This window comes from Prinia subflava, chromosome 10 (assembly GCF_021018805.1).
Source record: "Prinia subflava isolate CZ2003 ecotype Zambia chromosome 10, Cam_Psub_1.2, whole genome shotgun sequence".
Taxonomy (NCBI): Eukaryota; Metazoa; Chordata; class Aves; order Passeriformes; family Cisticolidae; genus Prinia; species Prinia subflava.
In genome coordinates this window covers 16,416,370-16,438,966 of record NC_086256.1, presented here as the reverse complement: position 1 = coordinate 16,438,966, position 22,597 = coordinate 16,416,370, and the positions used below count along the sequence as shown (strand labels likewise).

General features: G+C 36.4%; 1 protein-coding gene across 2 annotated transcripts in view; it reads right to left on the bottom strand.

Moving 5' to 3' along the window:
- Positions 1-821: 821 nt before the first annotated feature.
- Positions 822-22,597, bottom strand: part of BTBD8 (BTB domain containing 8) — a 39,144-nt gene continuing 17,368 nt past the window's right edge. Inside the window, exons 10-18 of one of the 2 annotated variants that reach the window (XM_063407490.1) lie at positions 20,575-20,757; positions 19,671-19,808; positions 18,528-18,657; positions 15,941-16,002; positions 14,271-14,904; positions 13,872-13,962; positions 13,246-13,385; positions 9,878-12,214; positions 822-8,539 (exon numbers count right to left, since the gene is read on the bottom strand). In XM_063407490.1, the coding sequence (XP_063263560.1) occupies positions 8,070-8,539; positions 9,878-12,214; positions 13,246-13,385; positions 13,872-13,962; positions 14,271-14,904; positions 15,941-16,002; positions 18,528-18,657; positions 19,671-19,808; positions 20,575-20,757 (4,185 nt within the window). In that variant the 3' untranslated portion in view covers positions 822-8,069. The remainder of the gene's footprint in view (positions 8,540-9,877; positions 12,215-13,245; positions 13,386-13,871; positions 13,963-14,270; positions 14,905-15,940; positions 16,003-18,527; positions 18,658-19,670; positions 19,809-20,574; positions 20,758-22,597) is intronic. The other variant, XM_063407492.1, reaches the window with a different exon arrangement.

Sequence of the window (22,597 nt, the reverse complement as noted above, 5' to 3'; positions counted from 1 at the left end):
TTTTTTTTTTTTGAGCCAGAACACTAATTAAGTAGAGCTCAGACTCAAAAAAAAAAAAAAAAAGGATTTTTCTGAATTGTGTGTTCTTCAGAGCATTCTTCTCCACGGTAATTTCCTTTCCCAAAAGGAATGTCTGAGGGATCCTGTGCTGATGAGCTGAAGGTATTTTCCTACTTACTGTTAGCTCTGCTGTTACAGTTTCTGACATTTGGCTAGTGCTAGCTGTAAATCTCAGAAGCATTTCTCTCCCACATACTACCCATATGGTGCATTCACATACAGGTGAAGGTGCAGGAGAGAGAAGGAACAGGGCTGAGCCTGGCAGCAAACCAAACATTTCCTGGAAGCAGAGTACAGAACCCCACTTAGGCAGGAATAGAAGGATCTTGGGACTAGAACTCCCCTATGATGAAGATAATGGCATAACCATTTGAATGAATAACTAATTTATGACAAGGCAAAATCTATCATCAAGTTAGTGTTTCTCTGTGCTCTTCTGTCCCATATCCTGTATGTTCTCCATCAGCACCATTGTTTGATTTTGTGGGATTGTTACACAGGTGTCTTCCTCTCTATGTATTTTTATATGAACACTGATTGTCCAACTTCACCCACACATCACCTGTCCTAGTCTCTGATGACACAATCAAAGATAAATCAATATTTTCCTTTAAAGGAGAAAAAGGAGTGAATGTTCACTAAACAGAAGGAAAAGGAAAGTAACTTTTTTTTTGCCATTTATAGAGAACAAATAAAAATTGATGTCAGCAATCCACAAGTTGAATTAAGTACAGTGACTCAGCATTTAACTTACACATGGATTTATTATTATCTGTCATACAGAAATCAACTAAAAACCTTCAGTATGTAACATGGGAAGAAAGGTTGTGGGACTATGCAACCATACAGATATTCTGGAAACAGAACACCATGTTGACAAGGAATCATTTCAAAATAGGGTGACTTAGGCCCGAGCTCGTTAGCTATGTCTGGAGAGCAAGCGGGTGGGGAACATGCAAGCATTCGGTTTGAGAGCTTAACACCCTCCCCTCCACAGGACTGAGTGAGCAAAATATTCACAAAGCCATGGACTACAGGTAGTGACTCAAACTTGTCTTCATATGCATCCCATTATACACATATTGGATTAATCTTGGTTACTAGAACATGATAATCCAGAAAATAGAGCTTGTAGGGGGTTTTTCTTTACAGATACAGAAGGAGATTTTTTTACAGGCAGGAAGTTTGACTTAGAGGCGAGTCTCTTGTGTAGGGCTATTACCTCATTCTGTGAGAATCACAAAAAGTTTTTACTCTACCTACACTGAATCTGGCATGTACACAGGGTTGGTCCTATCTGTATTGATGTTAAGCACACTGATATCACTCTACTGCCAGGATGTCATGCCACATTCAAAAGAGGGTTATTAGGGAAAAAAAAGTGAAGAACGAAAATGATTTTGTTAAGCACAACTCTAAGAAAATTGAAAGAATTTCTGCATAAGGATTGCATAGGTGAGGATATTGTAGGTTAAAGTAAGTTGGTGAGATCAGTCTCAAAAGTGTTTTATACATTTAAGGTACACAGGCCAAATTTTTACTCCAGTAACTAGTCTTTCTGTTCAGACAAATAAAGTGATCTTTATAAATGTGCATCTGTCACACTAACTTCAGTGGGAGCTGAAAAAGAGGTAGTCACTGTCACTTGAATGCATAAAAACAAAGTATGATGGACTACCTGGGTAACTGGGCTGAGTCCCAAATTTGTGCACTTCTGTTCAGGTTCACCAGAATATGCACTCTAGTCCAGTTAACAGTCATCATTATTAAGTACACAAACCCTATTTTGACCATCAGTGTCCTTGTTAAATGTATCTAGTTACTGAGTTATAGTTGGCCCCTCCTACCGAAGTCTGAGTTATTGAAGGTATGTATTCATATTTTACTATGCAATAGAGAAAGAACTCTTGTTGCATGTAATGTAAAAAGTTAGATTCTTAGGACTTTGATTTCTTTAACTGGACAGTCTTCTGAGCAATCATTTAAGGAGAAAAGGGAAGCAATTTAATGGAATTCCATTATTAATTATTTCATACTTTAATTGCATCCAGATGGTTCATGAGGATTAGAACCTCATTAAGCTGAGTAGCGTATAAAAACACAAGTATGCACAGTGCCTGCCCCCGGTGTCAGCTCCATTACCCTCTCTGAAAAGAGAATGTTAAGCTGAAAGCCAATCTGCAGATGTGGCTGTGGATTCACTTCTGTGTTTGCGGAACTGTGGCTTAATGGGGTGTACAGTGCAGATTGCAAAGAGAAGTATGAAAGGAAGGTCAAATGCAAGAAACAAACAGGTGTGTGTGTGCACCTGTTCTGTGTAGCTTCTTCTGGTTTTAGTTACCAAATGTAAAAAACTAAAGAAATTACCAAACTCAGTATTTTTCCCCTCTTGATATCCAGCTTTTTGATACATCGCTTTTCTCTGTTCCAGGTTTAGTTTCCTTAAACACACAGTAATTGTCAATAGGAAGAAGCTAGGTTTTAAATTAGCTAAAGAAGACATTTGAGTTGTAATTTTTTCAAAGTTGAACATTAAAGCTTATTTTAAAAAAATTGCATATAGCTTTTGTTCAAGAGAGAAAGATGAAAATCAGTATGGATTTTCTGCAAGAGATGAAAGCTTCTAATCATATTTGATTTCAGATCTAAAAGCCCATTTCCAAAGAATCATCTGTAGTAATAAAGCTGCAATAATTCTCATTTTATCTTTTGTCCTCAGTTCCTGTGTAGTCCTGGCAAGAACGTCATCCATCAATGTACAAATGTTAAATCACCCCAGTCATGAAATATTAACAGAATGCATACAATTATGACTCCTAAATTGAACTCTTTCTAGCTGTAATTTGTCATACCTACAGTTGTACAATGTTACTAGTAGAGTAAAACTAGAAAACTACGAAATAGATATATTGGAAAAATAGCATTTCTAGTACATGCATTCATATAGACAAGCCCTGAAACTGATTCAGCTGAGGTCAACAAGAGGTTTTCTTGACATTAGTGAAGGCAAAATAATGAATTCCTAAATGTCTTGGTTCTGAGCAACAGATGAACAACATAAGAGCAGTTCTTATCTCCTTCATGCAAAAGTTTAGGTTTTCTGGAGCAAAATAGAATGAGCATGCTACTTATTATTTTCCAGATGGCAATAATATATACTGAAATAGATATAAAATAGTCTCCTACAGCATGTACCTAGAAGAGGTATGTGATTTTTTGTAACATATTCCCTGAAACAAACTGATAGACAATGCTAGGGGAACACATCCTAAGGACAGTCTTTGTGAGAAACATGTGAAATTCTCTTCCCCTAGTTCCTCCAAAACAATAATAAAATTTGCCATCTCAAAAATTGAATGTAATTTTGAAATAATTTAAAACCTTAAAAACTATGGAATAGGATTACTACACATGTACAGTTCCGTCACATATCATCCAGAACTTAAAAACACTGCAAGCTAGCAATATTTCTTGTACTCAATTATTAATATTTTCCAACAACACCTCAAGTACTTTTATTTTAATGAGAATAGTTTAATCTCAAATATCTGTTTCTCATGAGCATTGTGTTTCTGCCTGCTGGTTTTATTATAATTTTATGTGCTCTGGACATTGATGAGGCCCTAAGAACCTGATCTAACTTTGAAGTTACCCCTGCTTTTTGTAGGAGGTTGGACTACAGACCTTCAGTATTCAGTTCAAGCCTGCATTTTCCTGTATTGCTATGATTTTTCTGATTTTTTTTCTGTAATTCTTTGATTCTGGAAGAAGCTTTTCTAAGGGAAAACCTTACGAATTTATGAAGTGTCCTTTCCATTACCCCTATGCCACAAAAGCAGATGTCTGGGGTTTTTATGCACTTATCTGATCACTTGTAGCAGTCCAGACTGCCTGCTGATCTCATTTCATGCTTACTTATCTCTTCTGATCTTCACTGTGTGTCTCAGCCTCTGCATTTCTTTTGCTACCCTGTATAAACATGGTATAATCTCATACATTGAAAAAGCAACCCCAAATATATTATTAACCCATCTGCTTTTCTAACTGCTGTTTCTCTCTTAGTGGCTAGGCTCAGTTTCCTTCCTGCAGTTCTGGCAGGCTCTACCAAACTGCTGTCTGTTGCCTTTGGCTCTGGGGGCCAATCTCTCATTTTGACCATAGCCCCCAGGAACTCTTTCCTAATCAACCTCAAAACTGATAGTTTATACTCATCTGCCTTGTGGGCTATGTTCAGTGGTGTAGCTTTCCTTAAATCCTCTCATCCTCATTTTACTCCTGCCTCCATCCTTTTATTTCCTTTACTTCCCTAATTTATTTTTTTAATAGATTATTTGGAAGAACTTCCCCTTTCCTCACTTTCCTTCCAAGGATACAGTTCCAAGCATCTGGCCTTCCATTTTGTCTGCAATATGTCTGTCGGTGACTTACTCCACAAATGCAATTTTAGCTATTTTCTGTATGTAAAAACTCTGCAGAGCTGCTTCTGCAGTTCAGACTAGACTCCAACTTTCCAAGTGAAAAAAAAAAAAAAAAAAGTAATTATGCCTACTTATCACTTTTGGAAGTCTAGCCTTTTTTAAACTTAATACATTCATACATATAAAACATCTTTCCGTATTTTTTGCTTTCATAACATGTCATTCAAGGTAGGCCAAATCAGGGTCATTATCTGAGAATGATTTCCAAGTCCTCTCCTTTAAATTTCACTGATAGTTTACTAAAAGTGGTGTTGCTGTCTGTAGGATACAGACATCTTTGCCCATTCACAGAACAGTCTCAGGTAAGCTGTCACTTTCACCTGTTAACTGCAACCTGGTCTTCTCAGGCTTTGGCAAAGCAATTTCACTGCTCTTATTCCAAATACTACTGCAAGGGTGGTATTCTGACTATGCCACCTTTTCAGTTTCCTCAGTGGTGCCCTTTCACTGTTTCATCAGATGTATCTACCTTGCTTTTCATTTAGAGGTCTTTCAGGACCTCATAATCACTATTCACTTGGAGCCCGTGGCACTGGCTTTGATTGTTGCTCTATGAAACCTTTATCCATTCTCTCACGTTTTGGAGGAGAGGTGAATACAGTGATAAAATCACTGCCAGGAGGTATGAGAAGGACTCCAAAGAACTCAGGTGACTGATACAGTTAAACAAATAGCTACCTACACCTGGCTTAAAGCTTGAACACTCTCCTGAATGAGGTCAGGGTCAAACAGTTTAGGGAACACACAAGGCTAGGCAGGAATATACATTCTTCCAGCTCCCTCATTAGCCAGCCTTCAAATATCACCCTAAAGTTTCCCCTTCTCATAATGCATACAGGAGAAAAAATGACTATTTAAACTGATGATGTGCTGAAACCATTGCTAATCAGTTAGACAAATATTGACACTCTCATTTTACTTTTCCATTCGTATGCATTCTTTTTTTGTCTTTTGTCTTATCTTAGATTCTAGCCACTCTGTGGGAAGTCTTTGTTTTTGCTCTTTGTTTGTACAATGTCTAGCCAGTGGGATGCTGGTCTGATTAAGCCTCACAGGCACTCTAGTAACGGGAATTAAAAACAATACCACTTTCTATTCCTGCTACTTCTACAGACACTATTAGGCTGTGGGAAGCTGAATTCTATGGCTGCCTATGTACCAACTGAACAATACCATATCCTAATCAGTGGTCTGCTGCAAAGCTGTTAAAGGAATTGCAACAACATCACTGGGGACTCAAAGAGAGCAGCTAATTTAATTTTGATACAACTGAAAAGTAAATGCAAAGACAAAAACCACAATTAAAAAACCCTATATGGGATTGTATTTCATACAATAAACCTGAAATTTTATGTCAATTTTCAGTGTCACTTTATCAATTCAGTAAGAAGTCAAAAATATGGGCGAAGTGAAAAATGGTCTTTCACGTTCTGTCACTTCTCCTTTCCACCATGTCATCTTTTTTAATGTGTGAATGCCAACTGTCAGAATCTCATCAGGATTTTAAAGTTAAATTAAACTTTTTGGTAAACAACTTTTACTTTAGTGCTTTGCATAGACATTAAAAAACACTATTCCTTAGCCTCCGGTAAGAGCTTCTTTTGAACTTCTTCATGGCCAGTACTATAGTTCTTTATTTTATCCAAACAATTATCACCTATTGATGTACCTTGTAAACGCTGAAGGTGAAAAATAGGTTTTCTTGATGTTTTGCACTTCTAAAGGTTGTTCTAACTCCCTCAATATGAAGACTGGGTTAAATACAGAGCATTACATTTATAATGTTTTGAATTACAATATCTCAGACTATTTATGATGCTGCTAAAAGATATTAAAGAACAAGATAAAATTCTTCCTCCATTCATTTTGAGAATAAAATATTACTTTTACTTTTGTACCAGAAATTCAACCAAATGCCTCAAAGACCTTTATTCTGTCAAATCCAAAGTCAAAACTTCTTTAATCATACATGAGGGTAAGTTTACATTTCCACAGAACTGAGTTTCTGACTATGCATAAAAAGAAATGAAGTTTGTCAAGAAAGTTAAGGTGCACTGCTGGAATTGTGCAAAACCTTGCAAAACTGACCATGTTATCAATGGTTACAGTCAGCTCAAGTTGTATACTTAGTTTCAACCTAAATCAATGTTAGTTGCCTTTTATATGGCACCCACTTCTGAAGGCACTTCTGTTAATGACTTAGAGGAGGTAGAATACTTCCTTTTTAGATTTTAAGCTGTGTGAAAGACAAGCTCCAGTGTTTCCATAAAGCAGATCTCTTAAGAGGGTCCAACCTTTGCAGGGAAAAAAAAAAACCAAACCTGTATGTGTCAGGGGTTCTGACTTGGTAAGAATTGCAAAAAGTTCCTCACTCCTTCCTCGCCTGTCAACCAGAAAAGATATCCTGTCCACACCCAAAGAGAGAAAAGCAGCAAAATGATCTGTATATCCTGTTTCACTCAGAGTCAAAAGAAAGGTTATGGTGATGTTTAGTCTCAATTTATAAAAGCTACACTAGAGATAATAATGAAGATGCAAGAATCCTATTGCCACTCCCAAAACTATGGCATCTATGAAAACGCACAAAACCAAATTCCTGAGACTCTTGCTACACCTTAGCATGAGAACATGCAAGTATAATTAATTAATGCCTGAAGGTAATTCTAATTATCATCAAACTTCAGATGTAACACTGACCACAACTTCAGATTCAGATGTACTTTTGGAGACATCAGACATGCTGTTTCTTAGAACAGGAGCAACATTCTACCAACTCCTTTGAATTCATGCACTATGCCATTTAAAAAATTTATTTAAATATGTGCATTTTCATGAAAGAAATAGTGGTCTTCATACAGCACAGACCCTCTGAAGTCTTATATTTGAAGAAAAGGCAATTTAAAAATTTATTGGAAATTTCTAAACAGAAGAAACCAAAATACAAAAGTCAAATCTGGAAGAAACAGATGAAACAAGCCGCTCATATTAATAAGGCCCAAGGCAGAATCGGATTGAAACATTTTCTTTGAATTGTAAGTATGTTTTCCTGTCAGTTAAAGCAGTGTTGGCACACATCACCTTTTGACACAACCATTCTGAATCTTTATTGTTGTAAAATGAAGTCACCATATGGGGGGTGGGGGGGAAGGAGAGGAATAGCTCTACTAATAGTGCATTCATCTTTAAATTTTTGATCAATGAGAACATTAAATGTCAAAAAAGAAGATAAAAGAGAGGGTGGAAACCCAGTCTTTTCTTTCATGTCATCTAGTTTTTCTAACAATTCTAGAAAATACATGCTCAAAGTTCATTTTTAGAAAAGACATACATTTAAGTCTTGAAAAATTATTGTACTTGTGATTAAGTCTAGATGATAAGTTAACATATTTACCTCATTTTATCAGAAAGATTGCCTCAGTATCAAGAATTGGTCGTTCTTGACTGATGCAGTATTTCATTATGGAATGGAAACAACTCATCAAAAATAGATTTGGGGAATGGGTTGGAGTTCAGTTGCAAAGAGCTGACACCTTAATGATGGGTTTCCAGTTCAAGAATTGTCCATTCCCCTTGAGGGGATGAACAGTCTTCAGATGAAAAGCTTGCCACTGTAATGCTTGCTGAGGAATCGTCAAGAGGAGACATGAGTTCAGTCCACCTACTGAATGTGTCAACTTGTGAGGTACCCTGAGGATTCGAACCATCTCGTGCCAGAAACAGTGTCTGATTGATAAGACATTGTGCTAAGTTAAGGTCTTCAGGAACAGAGTTTTTGAAATCTATATTTGAGTCCTGCTCAGATAACAATTGCCTGAGTAGAGTCCAGTCCTGTTCTGCAAACTGTTGATCTTCAAAATCCATCTCTAGAACTGCTGTTTCTGAATCCATCCTCTGCTCAATTGCTTCTCCAACATCCATCTCATATATTGGAGAAAGGGTTTTTGAAGGCCGATGTTCAAACATGCAGGTTTGTGCCATTGTGTCATAATCATCTATGTCTCCTGAAATAATTCACAATACTGTACAATGTAAAAATTGTAGATGATCCTCCCCTCAGGGCTGTGTAGAGCAAAATTTAATTCATTCAGGAAGGACAATCCAATCAGGTTAAAAAAGGGGGGATGGAGGGTTATACAAAATTGACAAAATTTGAGGCATTTATTTCCTATATAAAAAACAAAGTATGATTTATAAATTAAGTTAAAGCAGCAATCACCACTGGTAATTAACAATAACCTCCATAATTAAGTTTCTGATACAGAAAATGACAATGTAAATATACACTTAATGCACATGAAATTTCTCATTTACTACATAAATTAAATTTAGACCAGGAGGTGCATAGAGGGAATTAATAGAGAATGATTACTGAATGGTGACTTAAGCTATGTCAGCTTAGAAGAGAATTAAAACCAAAATTGTTTATCCACAGGCTTATTTCTACACTGCACATGCAAGGGCAGCAGCAGGCAAGGGCAAGCAAACTTAAAAAAAATAGTACAACTTTTAATGTCTTCTTGTTCTGTGGTCTGGCTGAACATAGATCATCATCAGTGTTTCATTACTCTCGAATACACAATAGTTGTAATCAACACTATTGTATATTTTTGATGGGATAAACAGACTGAATTATTGATATAAAGAAGACAAAACACAAAACTAGACACGTATTCATCTAGCTACATAAACAAGTTAGAACTTTTTTGTATATAAGCATCAGTTCTAAGTATAATCTCTCTTTTAGGAAATAAGCTTTTACTGGTAAAATTTAGAATTTTAGACATCTCATAAGCTCTAAAGCAGAGTTCAAACCTGCTCCCACTGGTGTATATGGCAAATATTCAGTTATATTCAGTGGGAGAATGATCCAAATTTGTATATAATATATAAATAAATAAATTACAACAATAATGCATATAGCTGTTCAGGTAAACAGTTCAGTGCGCTTTAGTTAAGATTATTACTTTAGTTATTGCACATCCCATTCAGACATACTATATGTTGTCAAGCAGACAAAACAAATACTAAGATTCCATCAAAAGCTGATGCTGTCAATGTTAGATTGGATCAAAAATAACTGAAGTACAGACAACTGCATCCAATCTTTTAGCATTACATAAAATCTCTTTTCTTGTAGTCAAATTTTCATTGAACAGCAGGGTATTGACAGATATTTGAAACAGACAAGCATTCTCTACCCAAGTGAAATACTTAAAAATATTTAAATATAGTTTCAGCCAAAATTACTTCAGTTCAGGATTCAATCCGAGACAAATTGTCAAAGCTTTCCCTATTAATTTGGTTTTGAAAGACTGAATGTTTCTATTTCTGTACATTACCTGGAAGTAAATCAGTATTAGCGCATTCAGTAGTTGCTGGTTGACTGTCTCTCACTTGACTTTCCTGAGTCAGCATCTGATTCTTACTGGCTTCTACAGGTTTTGCAGAGCTGCTCTTTTGCACATCAGAATTAGTTTCTCTCTGCTGAAGATCCAGATGACATGGTCTTTCTTGAGATTTTGCATCATTGTCTAAGTACTTATTGCACTGGTGGACTTCACTAGCCACCTCATTCTTCATATTTACTTGCTGGTTTTCTCCTGGATGTGGACTATCTGCTGAATATACTTGCTCTGGGCAATTTTTCTCAGTCAATGAAGCACCTTGATTCTCCTTTCCTGGGATTTCAGTACTATGATGATGCAGGAGAGAACTTCCACTTTTATCTAATCTATTGTCTCTATCCTTGTGCTGTTTGCCATCCAGGAATCCATCTTCAGTTTCCAATGAGTATCTTGAATAAAATGTCTTTCCATGGTGCTCTTGAGAAGCAGTGTCAAATACTTCCGAAGGAGTAAGAGAATCTACTGAGTGCTGACGTGAAGTGTGGGTTTCCACTTTATCATCAGCTCCCAATTCTTCACATTCATCTACTGAAAGTAAAACAGATCGTTTGAAATTTTTAGTTCTAGAAAACTCCTGACTTGCATTATCATTTTCTGTTGCATCCTCAAAAGCTAAATTATCAATTCCTTGGAACTGCTGAGTAGGAACATTTGTTGGGGGAAAGTTTCCTGCAACATTCTCTGCTTCAGATCTGTCATCTTCTGTTTCATCGGCAGAAGAAGAAACTTGGTCTGCTTCCTGAGTAAACTGTGCATTAGCAAAAGTAGAACTTTTGCTTTCTCTAGTAGTGGTCCGGGAACTCTCTTGGTGGGACCAAATTTCAGGTCTTTTTCTTGGTATTTCATCATCACTTGTTGAATTAACACGGAAGAGATCAGAACCCTCTTTTTTCATTTTCACTTCTATTCTTAGGCTACTATCATAAATTTTTAATTCCTCCGGTGTACTTGTGTCACTGCTGCTTCTTCCAAGAAAGTCGTGACATAACATAGTACTGCATTTAGAAATCCCTCTTTCATTGGATCCCTCATCATCCTGAGAGCCTCCGGCATCATAATCTTCTGATCTTGGTTTTATATCATCAGAGGATGTGGTTGCACTGCCAGTATCTGATTCAGGACTCTCTTTTGGATCTACAGCACCAGTACTCCAATGGTCCACAAAGGGAATTTCTGCATTTTCAGGGTTTTCTGGTGTTTCCATAGGCTCTATAAGCTCTGTGTAATTAGGTGAATATTTTTCTGTTATTTGTTCTGTGGAACATTCTGAAGCATCATCTAGATCTGTTGTAACTGATTTACAGTCAGTCAAGGCTGACATATCACACAATTCATCAACTGTGAGAAATCCTTCCACATGGATCTGAGGAGATGATGTCTCATCCTCTTTATTGGTTACTTGGGAAAAGCTTGACAAAGCATTTTCACCATAGTTAAGACCTGTTTCAGAGTTTATTTTATCACTGTGTTCATTACAGATTTTTGTTGCTTTTGAATCTTTCACCAGTTCTCCTAAAACAATAGCTTTTTGACTGGTTTCCTTGGAAAAGTCTGAATATCCATCATTGGAAGACTGTGCATGACAGTGAAATTCAGCTGTATTACCATCTTTCTCTGGACCATCAATCTTTCCAATTCCAGTCTGATCTCCACAGATTTGTCTTGTCTCCATGTCATTTGGTAGTGAAACATTCAGTTTATTACTAATTTCTTCTGCAATTTGAGGAGAAGGTTTGGATTGTATTTCATGCTGCACAGTTTCAGAAGAATCTGGTAATTTTTGCTTATTGGATTGATAGGAATCCAGCAATTTATTGTCAGTGCCACTTTCCATGGCAGATTTTAGAGATTCCTTTGCAGAATAGCATTCATTATTGTTATGGAGCTGACCTGCCACAGCATCAGCTGTGTTTTTCTCAAGTTTCTGTCCTGAGCCTGTGTGCTCAGAGGTGTGCACATTCTTCTGGACAACAGGAGAATCACTCCTTGAATGCTTTTGGGCAGAGGACTGAGATTTTAATACAGCTGTTTTCTGTTTCGAGTCTTTACTATTGGTAATCTCAGCATTCTTAGATGGAGCCGGAGTCTTAGGTATTATTTTTGAAGTGGACTTTGTTACAGGTGTTTGTGATTGTTTAATACTCTTCTTCTTAGCTGCAGGATGTTTTTCTGGGAGTGTTGTCTGAACCAGGTGTTGTAACACATTTTTGTCTTCATTATGTTTTGGAGACACTCCCGATTTCAATGAATTTGGTGATTCCCCCTGAGGTCCTAACAAACAGTAAAAAAGACTATAAAGGTTGCATGTGCCAGTCACAGCGTATTCACCAAATTTTTGTTAATGTTTATGTTAAGAAACAAGTTACTGAACTTTTAACCTAGCTAAGGGGTTAAAGGCTTGTTAAAGAACTAAGATTTGAAATAACAAAGAGTAGACAAAAATACCATCTTGGCATCTTTAAAGCAGTTCATAGACTATAGTACAGGAATCACTTCAGCCTGGAACTGAAGTAGTCATCCCTGGAGTAGAAAGCAGCAGCTCTCTAATAATGCATACAAACACTGCAGCTTAGCACAGGAAGTGATGAGTACTGTATTCAATTTATGTTGTAGAGGAAATGAGCAAAGGCAGAAAATAATTACATTAGTTATAATGTGATTAGAATAGCAGAGTTAATGTCCCTGCCCAGTCAGAAAATATTGCAAAATCTTTAATGACCACAAATTGACAGAACCTGTGTCTTCTGTATCACAGTGCATTTAAGATAATATAACTTGAATATTGGACCTCCATCTTTAACACTTTGTATCCTTCTAAAGTGTTTCCTCTCTGTGTTTTACCTACCCCTGCTATCAGTAGCTGTTGAAATTGAGTATTTGTTTGGGGGCCCATATCAGTAGCACAGCTGTGAGGAGGAAACAGGAAAACACCAAAATAGGGAGGCATAAAGCAGTCTGCAGCCTAGAGGCTTATTACAAATGCTCAACCTACAGGATTTCTGTTGAGCTCACTCGTGGTTCCAAATACAGAACTGCAGGGGATCAGCAAATGGAAGACTCTGCAATGCAGATTTAACAAGCAGAAGAAAACACCGACTGGCACTGAAGACTGTCTTTTAAGTATTTTGAAGTTGACACATTAATTTGCATTTTACAGTTTAGGATTGTCACCAGAAGTGAAATATGGAAAAAAACCCAGAATTCTCCAAAAGATTTTTCCAAATAGTTGTGCTAAAAACCAAACAAGCCTCAAAGCTTTGCATAACAGTGGCAGATCATTTAACTGCTGTATGAAACTTTACCTTGGCTCTTGGGAGAATTGGTAGGTGTGTTTTGAGTCTTTTGCTGTGCTGCAGAATTTGTACTCACATTCCCTTTTTTCTTTAGAACAGCTTGTACATTTTGCTCATTACACACTTTTCCTGTTGGTTTTTTTGTCACACTGCAAAGAAATCATTACTTCCATTATTTCCAGGCTTAGATCTAGCGATGTATAATTATATTTAAGCAAGAAATATATGTGTTCTAATGTGCACACATATATAAACATTGAAAATGCAACCTAAAAAGTAAATTTTTGAAAATAAAAATTAAATAGATTTTGATATTTTAAATTTATATACAAACATATATATAATGTCCAGTTTAATCTAAACTATTCCAGAAATGGTAAGTTTACAACACCTTGTGTAGTCATTAACTGTTCCAGTATGCAGAATTCTGAATGACCTATAACAATTTAAAAATGATTAGCATGCAACAGTCCAACACAAAAGCCAGACCAATTCTATCTTTACAGCAATGATGTCAATAACGAACTCAAATTGTTTCGCAAATGATAAGTTTAATAGCTCACCTAAAACCTTTCTTCCCAAACTCATACACTCATACACAAATCTATAAAGCAGCATATTGCTTTGTGACATACCTGCTTGTTGTGACATTAGCCTCAAGTTCAGTCTTTTTTTTTTTGGTTGTGACTCCATTTGATACCTTCACAGATGCTTTTGTTTTCACTACTGTGAAGTAAATTCAAAGTTAATTACAGGGAGAAATGCATTGCAAATAAGTACTGAAAAAAATCTAATATATGAACATCAGTTATTGAGAAGATCATACATGCTAAAGTTGCAAAATTTTTACTGTTTTAGATGGCTATTAATTGATATACAAAATAAAGTCAGTTTATGCTCATTTACAGGAAAAGAATGTGACTTTTAGCAATTTATAGTAGATTGTCCTAAAGCTTCCCTGGCTAGTTTTCAGTGTATGACCAGCCTGAGACCACTCAGAAGGGGACTTTAAAGAAAGAATTATAAAAAATTACCAGTCTGTTTCTTCCCTTCCTCTACTGATTTATCCTCTTTGGGTTCCTCTGTCTGTTCACCCACAGTCTGGATATCCATGTTTGAATTTGCTGACTTGCTGGTAGTTGCTGCCACAGTCACCAAGGAGGGAGATTCCTTCCCTGTAGATTTTTTCAATGGCTTTGTTTTGTTCTGCATGCTTGAGGTTACTGTCAGCACTTTAGGTCTGGCACCTGCAGTTTTTCCTTCATGGTTCTTTAGTCCTTTGCTGCTTCCTGAATTTTTCTGTCCACTTGCAGATGATGTCTTCTCTATGTCTTGCTTGGTAAGCATGCTTTCAGCCTTCACATTTCCATTATTTTCTATTTTTGTCTTTATAACAGCTCTAGCCTTTGGCAAAGCAGCTTTTTCCCCAGGTTTGGAATCCTTGGTAATCTTGGAAACTAATTTTTTGCCATCTTTCCCCTTTACATCCTCATGCTTTGAAGTCTTATTAACAGTGTTTCTATTGGTGGATGCATGTCCAGATGCTCCTAATCCATCAGATTTCATTTTATCCTGATTAGTGGAAGAATCTCCCCAGCAATCTTTCTTGCTGTGTTCTGCCCAGGAAGTGTTCTTTATACCAACAGATGCAGTAGTAGTTTTATTTAGCTGGGGAAAAAAAAAAAGGCATCTGAAAAAACACCAAACAAAACGCCAAACTATCCATAACCTATAATTTCTGAAACACATCTACTTTAAAAGTAGTACATGAGTCTAAAGCAACAAGATTCAACATTGAAATATATATGTGTATATATATATATACACACACATATTTTAGCTCAGTTTGCTGGCTTTCAAGAATATTAAAGTACTGCTCTATGTAGAGGAGACAGAAATATCTGAGTTTCACATTTACTCTAGACAAATTACTCTGTAATATTTACTTATTTTTATTATTAGTGACTGCCTAAGTAAGAAAATTCTTTTGAGTTATAGGTGCATATTTTCCAAAAAGGAATAAAGACTATTACTTTATTAGAAACATAAAGCCAAAAATGATATTACAGCACATGATGTTGTTAACCATTACCAACAGCATATCCACACAGTAATGGCAATACTGATTCTCTAAGGTAAAGAGGAACTCAAACATGGAGAAATAAGTGCATGAAAGGGAATCTTTGTGATACCAGTGTCAATGTATGCAAGACTGTCAAATCATGTGAAACCCATACTGGTTTTTTACCAATTACTAATGTAGTTTTGAGTGTGAGCTTCAATAGGAGAGTTGTTGAGGGCACTAATAAATATTTTTCAGAGCAGGGCGTGTAACAGACTCAGTGTTGTGGTGGCTTGTAATAATAGCAGAGATTCATTAGCTCAGTAGCAAACCATTTGCTCTGGGAAACAGATGAGTTTCATTATGTAGCATGAGAGGAATGTGAAGTTCTGAACACAAATTCCTGCCTTTTATTTGAGCTTATCCGTTTGAAAATGTCGCAGAACACAGTCTGAGTCCTAAGATGTTTCCAGTGATCAACATTACTGATTCTGCAGAAACAGTTTACAAGAAAATACAGATTTTTCAAAAACAAGTTCCATTAAGCAATATGGAAAATAAGTATTAATTTAAAACAAATAATGAAAATAGTTTTGTTTGCAATTATCTGAATGTTTTTAATGTTTGGATATAAATGTTTACCTGAGAACTGGTGAATACAGGTTTTTTGCCAAGTCTTCGGTCATCACCCTTGTCAAATGCAGCTGCAAAAGAAACAAGCAGTTTCCTCACTGTTTGGTAGGAAAGAAGGGGGACAGAAATCAAGCCAGCCTACTCAGCTAACATCATGTGAAATCACAAAGTACTTCTTTGGGTCCTGATTTACTCTAGAAAGGCTAATTTTGGTGACATGGCAAATGGTTACATGGTTTTATGTTTGGAACAAAAAATGTGGGCTCTGTAATAACATCACATGGCCATAAGCAAGTTAGTTAACTCTTCTGTTTCCCCATGTCCATAGGAAGACTTTTGTTTATCCAAGCTCAATTCATTTAAAGCTAGCAGTGCACTGAGACCTTTGAAAGTGTACAAAATTTACAAAAGAGACCTTCAAATTTAGAGTACTAATGGCTCTTAAGTGTATGATTAATTATAAGGTATTTATACTATATAAAGAACAGATTAATTCCAATAAAGTAAATGGTATTAGTCTTCAAAATTAGCAAAGCCAAAATACCTAAATGTACACACTAAAGTCATAGTGCCCCTTTAGATAGCATGCAGCATAATGTCATGAGAATTATCCCTGTGATTGTCATGTGGAGTTTTCAGGCAGTGAATGCCTTTTTTCAATCTCATGTACTCTGGGAGGAAAGCAGTTTCAACAAAGCTTTTAAATCAATTGCACTTGTAGAATACAAAAGGGATATTTATAGACACTGTACAGACCCACAATCGATAGGTTTCATTTATGTCTGTATTCATATTTCAGCTGGAAAAAAAGGTTTTGCAAAAAATATATAAAAAATGTAGGCATTCAGTGCCTCATGTTCTGAGGTACTATACATGGAAACATTTTCTGTATGTATAATAAAATTCTGCTGAATTCTTACTAAAGATACTAAAAATAATTTTTATATAGGTCTCTAAAAATCACACAAAAGGTATGCTGAAAATGGCACCCCAGGGATCTAATTCTTTTTCTAGCAGTGACTCTGCATATTAATACATACCAATATATTAAGACAAAATCCTTATAAACTTGTGCCTAAGAAAACACAAGACAGGTTGTAAATGAAAAACCACAACATCATCTCTTATTTTGGCATTTTTCCTCCTCTATTATAGCCTTCTAAATCTATATAGGTTAAATTTCTAGGTGAAAAGCCACTACCAGAAATCTTTAAGATGAAAGTTGATTTAAGTTATCTGAGATATAATTCACCTGAGGATTAAAATTTGTCTACCAATATTGTACGATCGCTTTGTCTGTAATTAAAACCAGACAATTCATGCAAACATTTCAGCCTTTTCTTATATAAAATGCATGCAGCTTCAGTCAGAATTTAACCTAAAAGAAAACAAAACAGTTTTGGGCAAGATGGAGTTTGGAAAATTAAGACACATCTTGATTTTAAATATTTTTTCCCATTGAAAGCACTAGTGTAAAGTAGCCAAAACATCATTCACAATAGAGACACGATCATCTTAAAAGTAAACCACCCCAAATCAGAACAACCCACCCTTTTTTCCAAAGCCAACTCCTCTGCTTCTGAAGGATTTTATAATCAAGAAGAAATCCTCTCCCTGTTTTACAGAGTAGTATGAGATATTGTTTGACTACATCCCTAAATCATGCTTAGAAGGACTGTCACTGCATCTTTCAGCATGTAATTGTAGAATAAAATCTTCATCTACCTCTAGGCATAAACATTTTTGTAACTATTATATCCTTGCTACTAATGTCTTTAAGGAAAAGGATATAAAAATGTTCACGTCTCCTTTGAATCAAAAGTGTTTTGAATTCAGAGAAGTACTTAACATTCTTTTCTTTTACAGCACTGTACTGTCAAAGCTAATATTAAACCATAACCTGAACTCCATCATCAGCACCACATCCTCAGAATACTCGTGTACTTCAAAACAAAGGAGCATTCAGAACAAAAACTCCTTTTTGTTGGCAGTGCTGTCTGTTAAGATGTTGAGAGCACACCATGCAGCTCCTTAGGGGCTCTCTGCAGCAGCACACACCAGATCACAATGCCAGTCAGCCGAGGAGCCCAGCTATCTGCATTTGCTCACAGTGCACAGGATGAGCATTATGCAAGAGATGAGCAACATTTATACATCACGGAGAAAACGATAAAGGACAGAAACAGAACTCATGGAACAGATAATCTGCTTTGTGCAAATTTAATTCATCCACAGCTCTTATCGCCTTAAAAATGAGGCAGATCAGGTTTTTAATCCTACTGCAGTGTTTTCAGTAATTTAGAGTAGCTGTAAATAAGAATAGAATTCATCTACATGATGGTGGGGGTGGGGGTTTTCTATCATATATACTCCTAAAAAGAAAAGCAGGGAAGGCTCTTCACAGAAAATTACTTACTGATTCTCATGTTTGAAACTAGCTAAGCATGCAATCATGCTTCTATTCTAAAACACCACTTCAAAACACAAAGCAGCAAAATTTTTGCTTTAATTCGTATCAGGCTTCACAATTCCATCTGCATTGTATCCACTAAACAGATTGCTAAAATATTGCAATGGGGTTTGATGCCAGACATACCTGCTTGTATTTTCTGTTGATGGTCTGGCCTCAGCAGCTTCCAGCCTTCTGTGTGACGAACAGCATAAAAAGACTGAACCAGGAAGACCCAGAGCTTATCACGCAGCGCCTGGATCTTGCACGTAAAACCCTGTGTTCAAGTAACAAATCAGCAGCTGGCGAGGGGCATATTGTCATAGCAACCAGTCATTATTCCTTTCAGAATCTACTTACTCCCTAAGCTAGATCAATGATGTCATCACTTATATTTTATAACGGTCTGCTAGATGGAGATGCTGTTTTTGAAGGATTATTGCCCACCACAGTGATTTTTTTCTATAGTTTAAAACCAACAAATTACAGCACTAGTAAACACTACATTGCTCTCATTGCTCTTTTTTTTTTTGCCTTTTTTTTTATGAACTCCATAATAGCTCTTCACTGTCAGCTGTGTCACAACAAGGTCAAATACTCCAGGGAAAAATAATGTATTTGATTAAATTTTCATTGCTTTGACCAAGTAAATCTATAATAGCACCAGATTGCAGTAATTAATGTTTCATTTACTTTTTTATTCTTTGTCATATTTATGAATTGTTCCCAGAATTAGTGAACCACAGCTTAAATATCATTATTTAGATTGTGTGAATATACATGGTTTGTTACACACATAGACCTGACACCTCCACCCAATCCAAAAAACACACACTGGATTAAGTCTCAGTCCTTGCTTTAGAGGACAGTTTTAAACAAAAGCATGTGTACCTGTGACCTTCACAAAAAACAGGGGAAATATTTAGAGGAAGAAGAGAATAAGCTCTCTTCCCCTGTAAGTTTTAGGTAATGCAACATTTTGCTAAGTTTTTCTCTTCCCACAAATTTAAAGTGATAGTAAAGATCAATAGGGCAGTGCTGCACACAGGACACGTATTTTCAGTAATACAGGAACTTTCGGTTGCCAGGATGGGTTTCTCTTTAAAGTAAAGAAATGCCTATGTTTTCTGTACTTCCAAAAGGACCTTTGATTTATGCAGATGCTTTTCTGTGTGACCCCAGTTGCATGACTGAGCCATCTGAGCTCACACCATATCATCTGATTGGAACCATGACATGCAACTGTACCAGAACAGTTTTTCTACAAACACTGCACAGTGAAGAACCTACCATCTCCTTCACATTTGCAGACTCCAACAACATATCCACCGCTACCAGAAGACAGCAGCTATTTTCATTATGAATGCTTTTTTCAATTGCATTGGAAATTAGTTCTAGAAGGTCAGGTTTGCTGCTCATTGCCTGTGCCTGAGGAAACAACAAAACGCAGCCGTTTAAAACAAAAGCGTGTACTTTGTATGCAAAAGCATTACTGAGCAGAGAGGATCTGCTATCAAGCTGTGCAGGAGGTATTACAAAGAAGCATCTTCTTTTGTATCCACTCCATAACCCCACCCCTCTCCAGGCCTCTAGCAAATTATCCTGAGGCCTCACTCATTAACAGAAATTCTAGGAACAACCACACTGTGATAAACTTACAGCCCAATGCAACTCTGGATCCAAAAGCAAATTGTTTTACCATTTCTCTCTTGATCTTTTTCACTCCTCTGTACATATTAACAAACATTTCACAGGAGAAATTAACTCACTAGAACCTGCAGCATTGCCACATTGGTACAATTCAACACAAATCAGTACAAGTTTGAGTACTGCACTCATACTCGTAATCTTGTAAATCCATGCTGTTATTCCAGGGGTCTGAAAGCTTTTCCAAAGCTGATATCTATACCTTTTGCAACACAGAAACTGTCCCACTAAATCAATTGGAACTTTTGCTTAACTGAAGCATGTAAACTGAATGCAGTATTAACCCTGTGTATCAAAGCTTTTCATGCTTTAAAACAAACCTGAAACACGCCCCCCCCCCCCCCCAAATCTTAGTGCTTCCCCGACTTGTTTATTTGTTTGTTTTCTGTAGTTGAAACTATTTTGGCAATTTAGCAGCCTGGACTTTCCAAAATGTGATATAATTCAATTTATTTAGAAGCACCTAAGAACTTGAGGACACTTTTACCTGCAACAAAACAGAGAAGCCTTCACTTTGTACCACGTGTAGGAAGTTTGCGACAATAAAGGTTACACATTCCTCATGCAGCCGTGATGCCGAGGCCACAGCTGCCTGTGTCCATTTCACTCGGGGAAGGCTGTTGATCAGCCGGTCACTCTCCATCAGACGGGAAGCAGCATTCTTGTGGTTCTTGAAACAGAAACAGAAATTAGCCTGTTGCCAAGCAATTACCTAAGAATTGCTGATTGTAAAACAGTGTCTGTTAAGTTACTGAGCTTTTACACAGGGACCCAATCATGTCATTATTTCCCTTATTTAAAAAAAATTTGGGGTTTATAATTCTTAATATTATGTGTGCTTTTGAGACTAAAGCAGAAAAAGAAATCTCTATTTTTTCTGTTTTGCCTGAAGTTAGGTAGTAAATTTTTCAATAGCTTTTATTATCTTTTTTCAACTGCATTATTACATACTGCTGTCCTGAAGAAAATAAGGCAAATGTTAGCTGGAGAAGCTGAATAGAGAAAAAGATCATAGATCACTAAAAAATGTAATAAATTCTTGAATGACACTGCTAAGTTGAGGTTTTAGGTGAGTGTGGATGGCCTAGCATACAGTATACAGAGAAAACCTTTTTGTAATTATGAATCCTTTTGCTTTATTTAAAGAAGTCAGACAACAAATATTTGTCTTCTCAGATCAAGTTTTAACTGAACTTACCCTCTTTGTTTTCTACAGTTTCTCAAAGAAAAGTAACTGTTATGTTTCTAGTTACATTTCAAACATGCAAACAGATTTGCTAATATTTATTATCCTGGTCTGTGTCTTTGGTTCTTCCATGCATTGCATCAGCACAGTACCTGAGGGCAACTTCTATGGATTAACACATCACTTGAAAAGAACTTAGAATTTATGGTTATCCACGTTAGAATGGCCTGAAAGCTCTATTCAATGTGACCTAGCAGGACACTGATAAATTATGCAGTAACACTTGACAAAGCAACAATTCAGATAAATATTTGACACAAAAATCCCTACTGCAAATTCAGGTCACAATCACAATTTGTCCTAGGTGAGTTAGAAAGCAAGGAGTACCTTCTTTGTGCATATTACTGTTAAAAGATAAAATCTGACCATCCATTGTTAAAATATATTTTAAAAATTATTTTACTCATCTCTGGGCAATCTCTGTTTGCTTCTCTGCAGATCACATAAATTAAGAATTACATATATGCTTATGGTTTGATTTTGCTCCCACTGGACTCAATTAACAAGCTTTTTGAATTGTCTCGAATTCAACCCCTGCTCACAAGGCAATAAGCATTGACTCCCATTAGACACTTACAGTGAAATACAAAATGCCTTCATTGACTTCTAATTAAATCAGCACTTTGTAGAAGTGGTTCTAACTGAATTTTACTAATCTTATTGTACCTTTTTCCTAACCATTTTAAAGTGGAGTCCACTTTACTTATCTAAAATCCCAGTAATTTTCTTGCATGAAAGTTGAGACATCAGGGTTAGGCACACATAAAACACCTGGACAGGGCTTTAAATGGCACTCGCATTTCAATGTTTCTGTGTTCATCATTGTGGTTTCCCAGGGATTCTCCCACCAACAATCTCCTTTTCTTTGCACCTTCTTTTTCCTCTGAAGGGCTGTAACATTAACTAGGTATTGCATTTCCAGCATCAGTAAATGAAAGGATCAGCAGAGTTATACTGTTGAACTGGGTATAACTATTAAAAGTTTTAGATCAGAGAACTCTAGCAGCAGAGTAAAAGGACTGTAAATCTTACAGTAGCCCCTGCAAAATCAATGTCAGACCTTCTCTTCTTCATCCCTCAAGCAGGCTTAAAGCATTTTTGCAGATTGTGAAAAACTCTCCTGAGAATTCCACAAGTTTTTGTAATGGTTGTCTTAAATGCTGAAATGAATGCTCACCAGAACCATTCTCTGGGCAGAAGAAGCTTGTGCTTTATTGTTTAATTTTGTAGCTCTAGACGCTTTCAGACTTCAGTCCATAAAATA